Source organism: Propithecus coquereli, unplaced genomic scaffold (assembly GCF_000956105.1).
Source record: "Propithecus coquereli isolate 6110/MARCELLA unplaced genomic scaffold, Pcoq_1.0 Scaffold35, whole genome shotgun sequence".
Lineage (NCBI taxonomy): Eukaryota > Metazoa > Chordata > Mammalia > Primates > Indriidae > Propithecus > Propithecus coquereli.
The window spans coordinates 5,306,338-5,322,857 of NW_012149174.1; the positions used below are offsets into that span (position 1 = coordinate 5,306,338).

Sequence of the window (16,520 nt, forward strand, 5' to 3'; positions counted from 1 at the left end):
GAGGTTTCCCCTTCATCCTGAATTGCTTCTAAATCTCCCAGATTTGTGGGGGTTCAAGTGGGATGGTGGGGAGCTCTAGCTGACTTTGCATGCCAGCAGGAAGAGAGCTCAGTCCTAGGACTTGGCTGCCCCGTTATTTCTTGCTGCCACAAGGCTTGCAGTAAAAACACTTGTCCTCCACAGATCCTCAACAGCTGAAGATGACTCAGTGCAGAGGTAAGCCAGGCACTCCCATTTCCTCATTCGGTCATTGCTCACTAAAACACAAGCTCTGTGAGGGGAAGCTGGGTCTGAAGAATCTTCCAGTATCACCCACCCACTGTGGAGGCTTGTCCTTTCTTCAAGGCAGTTTTATTCAGGATCCATGTTGATTTTTCTCCTCCTCCCTCCCTCCCTTCCTTCCTCCCTCCCTTCCTTCCTTCCTTTCTTCCTGACAGAGTCTCTTGCCTGGGCTGGAGTGCAGTGGCATCATCACAGCTCACAGCAACCTCAAACCCCTGGGCTCAAGTGATCCTCCTGCCTCAGCCTCCTGAGTAGCTGGGACTATAGGCACATGCCATTAGGTCCACTAATTTTTCTATTTTTTTTTGGGGCGGGGGGGAAGGGGAGGTGTCTCGCTCTTGCTTAGGCTGGTCTCAAACTCCTAGCCTCAAGCATTCCTTCCATCTTGACTTTCCAAAGTGTTAGGATTACAGGCGTGAGTCAATGTACCTGGCCTTCTGTTGACCTTTCTTAAAATGTTTTTGTTGTTATTAGGGCCAGCTGGTCTACCCCCAGCAGGTCCTCTTAAGTTTAAATCTTACAGAACAGGGTTTGGAGTGTCATTCATTCATCCAACAAGTATTTATTGGATGCCTACTAAGTGCCAGGCATGGTGTCAGGTGCTGGATACAGTAACTAACAAGGCCCTTGCCCTTATGAACCTTACATTTTACTAAAGGGAGACAGGACAGACACATAAGTAAACAAATAAGTAATATAATTCCCCAGAAAGTTTAACTTTTATAAAGAGTGAGGATGGAGACTGACGGGAAGTGAAGTGAAGATAGGGTGACATTTGGGCTGATATTTGAATGGTATTGACATAGCTGTGTGAAGATCTGGCATAAGAATGCTCTAGGCAAGGGAGATGCAAGTATAAAGGCTCTGAGACTGGGAATGAGCTTGGTGCATCTGGGAACAGAAAGGCCTGTGTGGCTGGAGCACAGTGAATGAGGGGGAGAATGGCAGCAGATTTCACAAATGAAACATAGGATACCCAGTAAAATTTGAATTTCAGAAACAATGAATAGTGTAACATGGGACATTCTTATACGATCCAGATTTTTTTCTCTTTCCCTTCCAAATCCAGTCTCCACTCTTCTCCCCTCTTCTTTAGGCCTTGGGAAGCTACAAGGACTCAAGGACTTCATCAACGAAGCCATGTGCGTACTGGCTTCCAGGTGGATTGGGTCAGTGGAGAACCTGGCAGGAGACTGGAGGAAGAACGTGGTCATGGTCAGCTGGCAATTAAAAGTTGGTGGAAGTCCTTTGTCATGACGAAGGACACAAGAAATATTTATGCAGCCTGGGGTGGTTGGATGATAACCGAAGTTGGAAGAAACTATAGTCCAAGGCTCATTATGACTTAAAGTGATTTGAGGGGAACAGAAGGGTAATTGCTAATGGTCAATGGCAATAGTGTATAGGGATTTTACAGCACTAATTCAGAAGTGCTCCAGTTCCAGATCCCATATCCCGTGTCCTACACAGGGCTGGTGTGTACCTGCTTATATTTTTATCACCTACCCTAGACTGGTAGAGTTCTCGTAAACATACACATGCTTGTATTTACTAAGTGGTCCTCAATATGCCTGCCACTCAGGGTTGGTGAATACACGTGCTCGCTAATTAATTCTTTTTTTTTTTTCACTTAGCCTTGACTTGAAACTCACACTAATTCTTGGAATGCCTTTCACTCTCTGTTTAAAAATCTCAGTTGTGATTTATTTCTTTAATTTTACCTGCCTCGATTCTGAAAGGTCCATTTAATCCAAATGTCACTCCCTCTAAGAATTCTTCCCAGAACCACCCATAATTAAGGGCTCTCAGGCTTTGTAGATATATCTTTCCTCAAGTCTCCATTTGCAAAAGCAAGAACAAACCAAAAAAAGATTTAACAAAAAATCACCCACGACTAGACAGAGGCATTCATATGTAAAATGTATCTTTCATTCCTTTGCTGTCCTTGAACTCTCTCCCCTTCGCCACTGAATTTATGGAATTTTAATAAATTAATTGAATTCAATAAATTCTCAAATTAAGAATAAAATGAAAGATATATAATAAAATTGAAAATCTTTAAAAACTATTGTATTTATTACTGTATTTTGAGTTTTGAAGAATTTAAAATCACAGCTCACACCATATCCTGAAATGAATTCTAGAGAGCTTAAAGAATTAAATATACTTTAAAAAAATCCAAAAAGTAGGAGAAAACAGAATAGAATATTTATTAAATCTCTGGAGATGGAAGAATTTCCAGAGCTTAGAACACTATTCAAAATCATAAGGGAATGATGAACAGGTTTTCCTTTGGTACCTAAAAAATAGAATTTCTTTACTGCAAATGCAAAGAATTGATGTCTATCTTACATAGAAGAACTCACACAAAACAATTTAAAAATGCTTAATAAGTCAGAGGGCAAAGGATGTGAAGATATAATTCACCAAAGATAAAATGCAACTAGTGACCAACATATACAATAATGTTCAATCTCACTATTAATTCAGATTAAAGCAACAAAGTTCTACTTTTCACATATTAAAGAAATAATGAGAAATGATAGTAAAGAAGTGATAAAATTGGTGTCCTTGGGCACTCCTGGAAGTAGTATGAATTGCTATAACCATTTTTGAAAGTAGTTTGGTAATATGAATTGTGAATGAATAGCATTTAAGAATATTCATGCCCTTTAACTCAGAAATTTTATTTCTCAGAGTTTGTCAGGCCAATAATCCTAAATACAAGAGGGAAAGATTCATCGCAGTGTTTTTTAATACAGTACAACAGTACACAGTTCAGCAGTAGGAATGGTCACATGTAGGATATCTACTCGATGGATCTGAGTGTAACCGTTAAAAAAAGGAAGGAAAGGAAGTACTCTAAAACCCTTTCCCTACTTTTCCACATTTCATTTACTATAGTTACATGACTTTTTGTCTTAGGATGTGTCATATGGAGACTGCTTCTCCCCCCTGGGTGAAATTATCATTCTTTTGGCTGCAGTGAAAATGACGTATAAACAAGCCATATAGAGGCGTAGGCTGGTTGAAGAGTTTTCCTCGCCCTCAGAGCTGCACCGCCTCAGCCTCTTCCTGGAGCAGTCAAGGCTGGGGCAGCAGCTTGAGGATGGGGGTGGGCACAAGGGAGTCTCAGTTTGTGGGTGAGCCCCAGTGCCATCCACTCTCTTATTGTTTCACTCAGGGAAGATATTAAGGGTCTCTGGACACCTAGGCAGAATATTTTTTCATTATATTTGGTGACACTAGTTCACGGATTATTTACAATAATATGCAAGCATAATTTTCTAAACAAAAGGAAAATTTCAATAAGGTTTTAAAATGATACATGTTCTCCTTTCTCATTGCAGAAATGCTGTTCTTCCTTGTTAGGGACCTCTTGACATGGCTTGCTAAAGAAAACACAACTTGTACCCCTGAGGAGGACAGCAAACAGTACCGGTGGCTCTGAGTGCATGTATGGAGTGATACACACACCTCCACGCACATGCACCTGCACACGCACACGCACAAAGGACTCTGGGCAACGACTCACCTTAAGAACAGATACTGTTACGGTGGTTTCCAGGATGTGCTTGCAGTTAGGAAGTGGCAAGGGTTAAGTGCAAGGCTCTGTAGTTAGGCTGATAAGGTCTGAATCTGAATTCTACTCTTTATATGATCTTGGTGTAAGAATGAAGAGATAACATGCGTAAAGCCAGTAGCACACTCTCTGGCCATGTGGCAATCAGACTGGAAATAGTAGCCCTGTCTGCAGTTATTCTAAATAAGGTCCCATTTGTAGACAGGCTGAAGAGACCTGAAGACACTTACATCTTGTTAAGAATAAAAAACCCAGTAGCTGGTAGTCTGGTGATGACAAGATGGTAAATTACAAGCATTAAGAAATGGGCAGGAACAAGAGCGGGTAGGGGCTTAAGTTGCCAGCGAAACTTGTTAGCCACTGGCAACTCCCAGTATCCTGAAAAAGTAAAGGCTTTTGACGTTTATTCTAACTTTGACAACAGGCTTCCAGATTTTGTTTAAAAATCATCTTATTATGAAATATATCATACAAAACATATATAAAAACAGGCTTCTAGTTTTTAACTGACATTATTCAATTTATAGGGATCAAAGAGCTAAATTATTCATTTTAGAGATTAAGAAACCAAGCCTCAGAGAAATTAAGATTTACCCAAGGTTACACAGTTAATGGTCATATTTTTAATAGTTTTAAAGAGCCAATCTTGCTGTTTCACATTCTAGATCTTTTTAATACTGCTGCTGAAAAGTTGGTCTTATTTTTAAAATCTCATTCAAATTCAATTTAGTAAGTTTTCTTCTACGTATGCTTTTTGATTGATGTCATATATAATGACTCTAGATGAAACTCTAGATGAAACTCTAGATGTCATCCTTCTTAAAACTACAGGTGATTTCTAATTATAAAATAATGTATAATGTATGCTTCCATGAATACTTAAGAAAAGAAAAGAGGCAGGGAGTTAATTATCAAAAAATCCATTTATTTTGGGAAAATAATAGCATCTTATGTTCACAAAGTTCATAAACAACTTCTTATGTAAAACATATAACCAATATTTCTGTTTTTATATCAATGTTAACTTTGTTTCTTGAAGCTTTCTAACCTTTAATGAATAATTTTCTTTAACAGAGACTAACATTTCTACTGAAAATGTTAAAAAGTAAACAATAAATCTATTAAAATAAGTTACTTTAGTATTCTAAATGGAATTATAAATGGAATGTCTATTTTGTTAAAGCATCAAAGTTCAGGCAAAGAGCAATAAACCTTAAAACTGTACTAAAACTTATGCTTACAGAAGAGTGTTGCTTCCTGGCTGGCAGAACTTTGAGTCCATTTGAAGTCTGGCAACTGTGTACATTTCTCAGGAGGGAAAAGTACTTCAGAGAGGCCCAGATTTTCAGTCCACTGCTCTTGACTTCCCGCTGTCACTTTGTGACAACTTGAGATTCAGGTTGCAGTTACCTAAGCAAACTATCCACTAATTGGGTCTATATTTTGGAGAGAGAGGAAGGTCTGTAATTTATGATCAAAATCAATGGCTCTAAACTGAGGTTCCTTGTATTTTCTGGTCATCTTGGCACCTAAGTATGTTATGAGTTCACATCTCTCCACAAACTGTTCCATCTTCTTTTTATACTTTTTTCTTGTATATTCAGAACCTTTGGGATTAAATGCTGTAGAAAATTTCACAGAACTGTGAATCTATTATGTTAGTGAGTCATTAAAGGAAAGAGAAAGACAACTGGCTGTGTGATTGAGTTGCATAGCTATGGTTGAGGAGATATCCAAATCCCAAATGAGATTCGGGATTATTCTATTTTAGGTCATAATTGCCTATATTCACCTTGCAGGGGTGGGGAACCTGCGTCCTCAAGGCCACATGTGGCCCTCCAGATCCCCAAGTGCAGCCCCTTGACCAAATCCAAACTTCACAGAACAAATCTCTTTATTAAAAGGATTTGTTCTATAAAATTTGGATTCAGTCAAAAGGCCACACTCAAGGATCCAGAAGGACACACGCGGCCCCAAGGTCCCAGGTTCCCCACCCCTATGAGAGCTGACTATATTACTTATAGTCTCTCCTTTGAAAACTAGAAATTCAATTTTTACATTTTCTTTAAAATACTTGCCCTGTGTTGTATTTGAGACACACTCACACACACAGTCTCCCAACCAAGCAACCAACCCAGTTTAACAATCCTATTCATCATGTATGTTATCATTAATGTTACATTAGTTCTGAGTAGTGTATAATTTAAAAAAGGACATACCTTTTAGATGAAATGCTATGTATACTAGTGCAGACCTCCTTATACTCAAGAAGGGGAATTTGGGCTTTAAGCATCCTGCTGCATTCATTGCTTTAATTAGAGAAGTTGCGATACCCTGCAGGTAGGGAACAATGTCAATTATGTGTATATTTAAGTTTGGTTTCTTTTCTTAGTGCAAATAAATAGAGAGGCTTATTCCTTGCCTCAAATAGCCTCCTGGGGGTGGGGATGGGGCTCATAAACATGGTTAGATGATTACTTAGCCAATAAGAAAGAAACACAAAATACATTTGATTAGGAAAAGGAAAATTACACATTGGCTTAGTGCCAGCTGGGTGGTGGCTACATGCACGGGCTTCACCACACAATTCTCTCTATTTTTATCTGTTTGACATTCTTCATAACAAAAAGTTAAAAAAGAAAGAAGGGGACACTGGGCTTTGAGTTGTCTTGGCCCATATCTGCTTCCATTCTCAAAACTGGCCATATTGCCTGCCACTGTGAGGACCCTTGGCCACCTGCAAAGGAATTCCAGAGACCACAGTTATCACTGTAGTCAAGATTCTGGTACCTAGAAGAAGGTGCGAGGCCGTTCTGATAAAATTCAGCATTTACAAGAAGATTCATTTCTGGGTGAGCCTCACCTGGAATTTTCAAGTTAAACCAGATCAAAGGCTAACCGTCTAGGCAAGTTGAAAAAATAAAAGAATTTCTGATAAAGGTACGAAGTTGTGCCCTAGACTTTTATTTTGTAGAAATTAAAAAAAAATAGCTTTAAGAATAGTTGGCTGCTGCTAAGTTTTACTATCTTTAAAAAGAGTTACATTTGAATAAATAAAATGTGATGAATTGATATCTTCATCCGGATTTTGAGCAAAATATGGGCTTTGAGGTTCAGTTGTCAAGGCACTGCCACGCAACTCTTGTCAGTAGTGAATGAACCTGGAGGAGACTGAATCTGCACATTTCAAATTATGAAAAAGTTTTACAGACACTGAAATTCAAAAACAAGAACCAAACTACATATCCATGTCAAATGTAAATAATTTTATGACATCAACTCTCTTTTTACTTCAGTGCAGATATCCGGGAATTAGCTATGGAATCAGGGGATTTTCACACTTTTTATTTTAACAACCATCCATAAACAAAATAGGTTAAGAGTGGATTTGCAGCTTAACAGCAGAAAACTTTGCCTTGAATTTTACTGTTTGCAGCTTAAAATCATAAAACTCTGCCTTCAATTTTATTGTTACCAAAATGAAAATTATTGCTAAAAAGAAGATACTGTTGTACTCTTCTAACATGTATCATAGAAAATGACAAAAGAGAACCTGTTCCAGATATCCAGGCAAAGGAAGACTAGTGAGAATTATCGGTTCCCTTAATGGGGGCAGTTTGTGTGGAAGCTTCTGATCCCAGTATTTCATTGGTGACCTAAGAACACAAAGTTCATTAGATGGTTGTTCACAAATATACTCATTGTGTGTATATAGGAATATGCAAGAGACAATTACAGATAAAGTTCGCTACTTGTTTTCCTCCCCTGGAGAAAATTATACAAGTGGGAAGATTGGGGCTCCTAAAAGTTCATGGTGATCCACCCACCTGGTCTCCATCCCCGCCCACCTATTCTCAGCTTTCTTATTGTTCACAGCAACTATGAAATACTTTATTCCTCAAACTTTTGACTCTTCTAAGGACCTCTCACCCCCAGGCAGATGCCATGCTGTACACAAAAAGGCCATCGGGTTGGACTTCCTCAGTTGCTGATAACAAGCAGAGGTACCTCCCACCTGAGACCAGTCCCTGCCCACACATTGGATCCAGCACCTTCTTTCCAGGTATCTTACTATAGCAATTTCTTACTCCCTCTCCTTTGCATCTGGCTTTTCCTTCGTTATTGGATCCATCTCACGCATCTGCACGTGAACGTTCTCATAATTCCCCCATTAAAAAAAAAAGACAAACCTCCTTCACTTCTTATATTTCTTCCAGCAACTAACATCTCTTCTCTTTTTAAAATTAAACTTCTTCAAGCAGTGAGCTTCCCTAGAGATTGCAAGCGACTGCGCAAATGCTATCTGCAGATGTGATTTGATCTACATGGTATATTATTTTTAAATTTGAATCAGTCATCAGTGTTTAAAGATCTGCACAATTTAAAAAGAAATTTGGTTTCCAGACGCTTGTGAAAAGGAAAAGCAGAAATGTCTGGCAGTGAATGAGTAGTTGCTGCTCCCTGTAGCGGGCTACAGGCAGCCTGGTGTGCAGCAGTCCCCACTCTGTGATGGCTTCACAGCCAATCTGCTTCCCTGAGGTCCTCTGCCTCCCGCCCGCTGTAGGCATCTGTGTTCCCAAATTCTGGACTACAGGCAAGGTCTTCATTTCTTCATCTTGCATCCACTCTTCGGACCTCTGTGGTTGACTTCCACTCACTTTGCTTGACTGAGCCTTTCTTGCCAACGTCACCCAAGAGCCACTGCCACTTCAATCTCAGACATTTCACAGCCCTTGACTTGCCTGACCTCTAAAGCAGCGTTTCAATCTGTTGGCCACGCCATCCCGGAGACTTTCTGCCTCCCCTCTGACGCCCCTTTCACCTCACTGTGGTTCTTTCTCAGTCTCCCGTCTCAGCTCTTGGTGTCTCTCAGGGCATGGTCCCAAGCCTGCTTTTCCCACATGATTCTTATAGGTGAGTTTAAACACAGCACCAAATGTTGGACAGGATTACTCAGACAGCCTCATAACTGGTCTTCCTGCCTCCAACCCATTATCAACACTCCAATGATGGTCTCACTCCAGAGCAGATTTGATTATGACACTGACCTAACTTACACAACCAGTCAATTACTCATATTGCCCTTCGGTCAAGTCCAGAGGCTTCGTAGTGGGTTTCACTTGACCTCCCAAACTCTGGTCCTGCTCCCCACCACTGGCCTCACCTTTGCTCCTTCATCCCTCCCCATGTCACATCCAGCCATGCTGAATTCCTTGTAGTTGAGTGATCCCTGGGCCAGGTTTGTGCGTGGGTCCCTCTGTTTGAAACGTGTCCCTCTTTCCCCTCATCTAGCCAAGTCCCACTCCTTATTCTGGCCTTACTCAACAGATAATTCAATCAGTCCTTCGGGCTACACTGTCCCAGAAGTCCAGGCATTTGCCCACCCTAAACTCCATCACATTCTGTTGTTATCAGGTACTTAAAGTCTATCTTACCCTGGACCTCAGGCTTTGGGATGGCAGGGACTAGTCCTCGTTCACCATCACACACACACTCTCTCTCTCTCTCTCTCTCTCTCTCTCTCTCTCTCTCTCCCTCTCTCTCTCTCTCTCTCTCGCATATATATCTCCCCCGCCCAGTTCCTCAGTACGCTGCATGGAGCACAGAAGAAATTCAATAAATATTTGGGACTTAGTGAATGGTCTCACCTCAAGAATTTCTGGAGTTTTTCTTTATTCTCACAAATATATATACGATCACGATATTCTGCAGCATAGTTAATGTTACCAGGTACTAGGGCTTCATATCTGAAAAGCCAAAAAACAAACCAAAACCCCCCTATTGTATAATTAATATGCAAAACCATTTAAATAAAACATCAAAAATGTTTAATTTTTCTACCTATGCAGCTCAAGGAAGAAATAGAACATTTTTCCAACTAAACAATAGCAACCTTTGGACAAAAATGTTAAGATTGTCATATGAACCACTAGTTCTGAGTAGACTATCATTCTGTACTTGCAGGAAGGCGAGGACTTGCCTTTGTTTTCCATCTTGGTAGGTCACCGGGCAGTAGCCCTGGAGCTCGGCACACTTGGGGAACCGACTCTTCAGCTCTGACAGCGTCAGCCTTTTGGGGAGCATGTCAGCAGACGGGAGTGGATGGGGTGCTAAGGGAGGCACGTATAATTCTGGGTTCTCCAAGAATTTCTATTAGAAAAAGATCACAGGGTGGTGGGGGGACGGGAGGGGTGGATGATGAGAAATTACTCAATAGGTACAACATACATTATTTGGGTGATAGATACCCTAAAAGCCCTAACTTGATCTCTGTGCAATTATCCATGCAACAAAATGACACTTGCACCCCATAAATGTACACCAAAAAAAGGGTTACAGTAGCAAGACCATTTAAACCAGGAATGCTGTGCCAATCAGAAATCCACTGAGGCTCTCCTGCACTCTCCCCATTTTCAGCAGTGGCATCTGCTGCTCCTGCACTGATAACTTCTCCTCTGACTGGAAGTTCCTTAAACTGACTGATCACATCTACAGTCTCTGCTAATCTCGCTCACTCATTCATTCATTCCTCCATACAAAAAAATTCGCTGCACTCCTATGACATGGCGGGCAGTGGAGCATGCACGCTCAACTGCTGGCCTTTCTGTCCTGCCGCATAATGAACCAGGTGGGTGCCCTTTGGCAGGTGAGTTGACTCCAGCTTCAGGTACCACTCTGTAAAATGGAGGGGGTGGGCCAGTGACATGATCTCTAATGTCATTCTAGTTTTAAAATTCTGTGATTACCATTTAAATAAGCAGGAAGAAATAGACATCTCCTTAATAAAGGGATAAAAAATTCTAATTCTCAGAGGAAAATAAAATGTTCAGAGGTATCTTTGTTTTCATTATTGTTTTCAACCACCAGTCTTTCTATATCATCAAATTATGGACATTATAATATCAGAACAAATCTATATTCTGTTTCATTAAACAAAAATATAAGGTGTATGGGAAATTCTAGCAATAGAAAACAATTTAAAGCCCAGGAGACGTACATCAGCTCTTGCTTCATTTCCACTGACTCTGATTTTCCTTCTGCAGCCCCTGAGCTGAATCCCCAGGGTGCCCACCTGCGGGCAGAGCCCTTGACGCTCAGCATCCCAGTATTGGGGGGGCTCACCTTGGCTTTCCCCACCTACTAGGCTGGCCCAGACCAAGGGGCCATCACTGACCCTGGATTTCTGCAATGTTTCCAAATATATCCTGCAGTGCAGTTGCAGGACTGACCACTGAGTTGCCTCACTGGTCCCAGAATCACAGGTCCCAATAATGGGGCTCCCAATCCCAAGTTTCTGGGTGTTCCCAGCAACGCCCACCCCTTCCTCTTTGACAAATTCCAAGATAAGGCATTTTCTTTCCTTAGTAAATATTTGGAGTTAGGAACAAACTTACATTCAGTTTTTCCTGAGAATTCATTTTATAATAGTGCCCCCTGAACTCTGCTGCAAATTCCAAGGAGTCTGTTACAGAGCAATCCAATAATTCACATGTTTCTGCCAGGCTGACGGGGCAGAACTGTCCAAATTCTCCCAGGCGAGAAATCAGCTCTTGTGGTGTGATACATAACTTGTCAATGCAGGCCGCTTTTCCTGGTATTAACATATTAACTATTATTACATTTTTTTCATAGAAAACACAATGATTTACAAAATTAAAATAATTCCAACTACACAGTCCTATACAAATATATACACGTAATAAAATACCAAATAATAGAGTAAAATATAAAAGTTACTATTCACACCTCCATCCTCTCAATCCAACACTTCTGAGAGGTAATCACTGTTGGGTTTATAACCTTTGCAGTCTTTTTTCTATACATTTGCATATACTCTTTTTTGCATACAGTATGCTTACGCCACTGTACTGTAAGCATTATTCTGCAACTTGCTTGTATCAGTTAGTTATGGTCTTTGACATCTTTCCATATAAGTTTATATGATTTACCTAATTCTTTTTAATTTATACATACTATTCCACTGTATAAATATATTACAGTTCACTTAACCACTTATCTATTGATGAATGTTTTGACTGTTTTAGTTCTTAGCTATTATAAACTATACATGTTATAAACAATATATATACACACACACAATTTATATATGTGTGCATGAGAATACATACCCACTTACACACATATGTAAATTTGCTACATATTTTAAAAATTTTTATGGGATAGATTTCAGGAAGTTCAAATAGTCTGTTGACACGATGTTACTCACACAAACTTCTCCCTGTGCCACTCAAGAGAAGGCAAAAGTGACTAGTTTTACCCTAAAGAATCTATTTTAAAAAGAAAGAGCCCAGTTTCCTTTAAAAGGCAAGTTTGAGAGTTTTTCCTCTCCAATACTCCTTGGAATAGGGAGTTTAAAGCAATATGAGATGTTACAGAAAATCGAATTACTTTCTTATACATTTTAGTTATAACGAGTAAATTTTGAACCCAATATATTTTAATGGTCCTTTCACCAGGGGAAAGTTTTACCTTTTTTTTAAAATTATGCCTAAGCAGGTCTTAAACTAACTATAAAATTACGAAGCATAAATCATAGTTTTGTTGTTTGTTTGCTAGGATAGAAATGATCTCCTTTAAGATGTGCTATCACAGAACTGCAATCCCTTTTCTGAAACCTTTGGGACCAGATATATTGGACAATTCAGAATATTTCTGATTTTAGAAATATATCACACCCTTTCAGGGTCTGGGGCAGCACCCTGTAATGACTTAATGACTTTATCTATGACTTTAAATTTCTCCAACCAAATAGGATGGCCCCTCCTCACTAACTGGGGTACATAAAGATTATGAATAGCCACATGTCAGCTCAGGTCAAGTTTTGCCTTCAAATGACTTACGGAATAAACTTGAGGTTTTTAGAGGTTTTTTATTTTGGAATCACTGGCCAGAGATGTGGACCTGCGCCATGTCACAGCATCACCTCATCAATCTGCCTGCCTCTGAGGGGAAGGAGGCTGTGGGCATCCAGGAGATGAGGTGCCCTGATACTAACTGCTACCCCCACCTCCCCAAAAGGCCAGACCTAATCCTGAAAAGGAGATGGGTGGGAAGCCATGCCCAAAGAGGTTTCCATCGTGCAATTTTGCTTTTAAACAAGGGGCGGGAGGAGGAGGAAGAACATGCACAAAATAAAGGATCTTTATTAACTGGCACTCCTTTAAGCAACCATTGGCTTATTATTGGCTGCCATCCTCCATTTACCCCTTGAAAGCAAAGAATCATCAGCATGGTGTCAGCACTATTCCCAAAAGATCTCTAGGAGGAAAACTGATGACAATACAGCATTTTTCAAATGGTAAAATCTAAGACTCAACAGAGTCAACAAAGTTCAATCAGAAACTCCAACTCTATTTCTGAGTCCCACAAGAAAGGACACCAACCATGCATGCTGACCACATCATCAGGTTCTGGTCTTCTCTGAAGAGTTCATAGTGCCAGTTGGAGTGCCAGACATCTCCTGACTGTCTTTGTACATCTTTCACAGAATTAAGAGAAGGCTTTCTAGGGTAGCATTACTTGTCTTAAAACAAAATGACTTTGAAACTTACCAAATCTCACTACATAAAATTCTTGTCACCTAACATTCCCAATTACCCTATTAATCTGATCATAACTCTGATTGTGAATTCCTTCACTGCATCATGTATCATGTGCATCATTGGAGGCCCCGGGGTGGGCTGATGTGACATGACTCAGTGGTATTCTGGAACTCTGCCTTGTGGTGTTCACTTCCTTGTGTAACCGCCACTCCTATGTGACAGCTGGACCCAGTCACTTGCTTCTAATAAATAGAATACGGCAAAAGTAATCAGATGTCACTTCCAAGATTAGTTTACTGTTATGGGCTGAATTGTGTCTGCCAGAAAGAGATGTTGAAATACTCCCAATACCTATGTTGTGACCTTTTTTGGAAATAGGGACAGATAAATAGACACAGACAGATAGATGCAGAGAGGAGAATGACACGTGAAGACACAGAGACACACACACACACAGAGTGCCATGTGATGACATAAAAGGAGAATGGAATGATGCATCTACAAACCAGGGAACACCGAGGATTGCTGGCCAGCACTGGAACTAAGACAGAGACATGAAAGAGATCCTCCCCTAGAGTCTTCGGAGAGAGCATGGCCCTGCCAACACCTTTTGGACTTCTAGCCTCCAGGACTGTGAGAAAATACATTTTTGTTATTTAGGACACCAAGTTTGTGGCACTTTGTTACAGCAGCCCTAAAAAATGGAAACAGTTACAAAAGATTGTCATTTCAGTCTGGCCAGCACTCTTTCTTGCCTTTTCAACTTGTTCACTTGATAAAACAAGCTGCTGTGTTGGAGAGGTCCACGTGGCCAGGAACCCAGCACCAACAGCCAGCAAGGAACTGAGGTCTTCAGCCCAATAACCCTCAAGGAACTGAATCACGTGAGTGAGCGTGGTAGTGGATTCTTTTTCAGTTGAGCCTTCAGAAGAGACCATAGCCCGGGCCAACACCTTGATTGTAGCCTTGTGAGAAACCACCCTGCTAAACTGTGTCCAGATTCCTGACCCGTAGAAACTCTGTGTGTGTATATGTGTGTGTGTGTGTGTGCATTGTTTTCAGTTGCTAAGTTTTAGACTAATGTGTTATGTAATAGTAGATAACTAACACATTATTCTCTCTGTTGTTTATGACACAGATGAAAAGGCTAAGAAGCTCCAATATTTATTTCCTACAAAGAATATTACACTACTATAGTACTATAGTAGTAATATAATATATGGTACTATAGAACAATAATATGTAGTGTTATAATATTATACTATAAGGTACTATAGTATTATATTAATAATACTATGTATTCGTAGATTGCTCTTTAGCTTAGATGTACTGAACCTCACCAATCCTGACAGTAATTTAGAATCACGTAATTTCAAGTTTCAGATGACACTCAAATATCTCTTTTTGTAATTCTTGGGATATTCTTGGTGACATCTGGCAATGTCTACATATGCTATGTTGGAATGTGGCAGAATGAGAAAGCATCTCTTTATATTCTAGCCCTGGCCTCATGCCATCACATTGGTCAGGGTAAGCCTTGGCCCCTGATAGGGGAGGATCATTTGAACAGTTTACAAAGGAACGGTAACATGAAAAAAAGAAAAACCAACTTCAAGCAAATAGGTACAGGCTGGATTATTCTGTGGAAGCTGGAGCAGAAGAGAACAGGGCAGGCTTCAGTCAGATTAAACTATCTGAGGCAGAGGCAAGGCACTGGAATAATGCAGTGAACACTGTGGTACCCCATCCGGGTTCCCCTTCAGGGCTGATGAATCGACCCATCCCTGGCTGCTGGGAACAGTGGCACTGATGGCTCACAGCTGGACTGGGATTGCCCCTCTGCCACAGGTTGTACAAGTTTTCCTTCCTCCCCGGGTGGCCTGTGGTCAATGATAGGCTGATGGGGGATACAACGCCTGGCCCCTCCCCTCAATTTGGGAAATTTTGAAGGTCCATCCCAGCTCCAGTATTTCCCTATAGGATCTGCTAAGGGCTCTGTTTCCACTACCCTGCAGGTTAGTGTCTCCCTCTGCCCAATTCCACCTTCCTCTTGCCTACAGGTATATCTCCTGATTAGAGGTCCCAGATAAAGTACCGGATGCCTAGTTAAGTTTGAATTTCAGACAAACAATGAATAGTTTTTAGTATATGTCATGTGATATTTGGAATATACTTATACTAACAAACTACTTGTTGTTTATCTCAAATTCGAATTTAATTGGGTGTCCTGTATTTTTAGTTGCTAAATCTGCAGCTCTGCTCCTGAAAGTATTTCTGCCTGCTAAAGCTTCTGCACATGACTTTTTATCTTGAGTCTGTTTCCAGGGAACCCAATCTAAGACAGGCAGGGTGAAATAGAGTAACAGAAAGACAAACAAGGCACAGTTTTGGCTTTCAAAGTCTGCTGTGGTGTGTTTAACTAGCGCAATGCTATCCAGAGCTTATTGAGAATGGGTTTCTAAAACCTCAATTCTCCCTTTCCTTGCACTCTTATTTTCCTGTCTTACAATCCTCGGGTGAAAACAAATTCCCAATCTGTAGACAAACAGGAACCAGAGATACCGGTTATGCCCAAATAATGAAGCAAGATAAATGAGCAGTTATTATCGGAATCCTCACTGCAATTTTCCTTGTACAAGGTTCCCTTAGTCGTATTGCTCCCACGTACCTCATCGTATCTTCTCTGTGGTTTCCCAAGTTAAACAAAATCATTAAACAGATGTTTGTGAGACCCCTACAGATAACTTCTAATTAGTCATCAACCTTTTTAGAGATATCAGAGTAGGTAACTTTCCTCCTATTTTGTGTATTTTTGGAGAAAATCAAGAAACTATTTAATAGGACTATATAATCAAACATGTTCTTCCATGAATTTCAAATATAGACGAACAATCTTTTTTTTTTGGAGACAGAGTCTTGCTCTGTTGCCCAGGCTAGAGTACTGTGGCATCAGCCTAACTCACAGCAACCTCAAACTCCTGAGCTTAAGCAATCCTCCTGCCTCAGCCTCCCAAGTAGCTGGGACTACAGGCATGCGCCACCATGCCCAGCTAATTTTTTCTATATATTTTTAGTTGTCCAGCCAATTTCTT

The 16,520-nt window shown here is 40.4% G+C and overlaps 1 protein-coding gene across 1 annotated transcript in view; it reads right to left on the bottom strand.

Moving 5' to 3' along the window:
• Nucleotides 1–4,780: 4,780 nt before the first annotated feature.
• Nucleotides 4,781–16,520, bottom strand: part of AK9 (adenylate kinase 9) — a 149,542-nt gene continuing 137,802 nt past the window's right edge. Inside the window, exons 30-35 of the mRNA XM_012651132.1 lie at nucleotides 11,260–11,456; nucleotides 9,846–10,015; nucleotides 9,514–9,612; nucleotides 7,419–7,521; nucleotides 6,085–6,199; nucleotides 4,781–5,487 (exon numbers count right to left, since the gene is read on the bottom strand). Coding sequence (XP_012506586.1) covers nucleotides 5,285–5,487; nucleotides 6,085–6,199; nucleotides 7,419–7,521; nucleotides 9,514–9,612; nucleotides 9,846–10,015; nucleotides 11,260–11,456 — 887 coding nt within the window. The 3' untranslated portion in view covers nucleotides 4,781–5,284. The remainder of the gene's footprint in view (nucleotides 5,488–6,084; nucleotides 6,200–7,418; nucleotides 7,522–9,513; nucleotides 9,613–9,845; nucleotides 10,016–11,259; nucleotides 11,457–16,520) is intronic.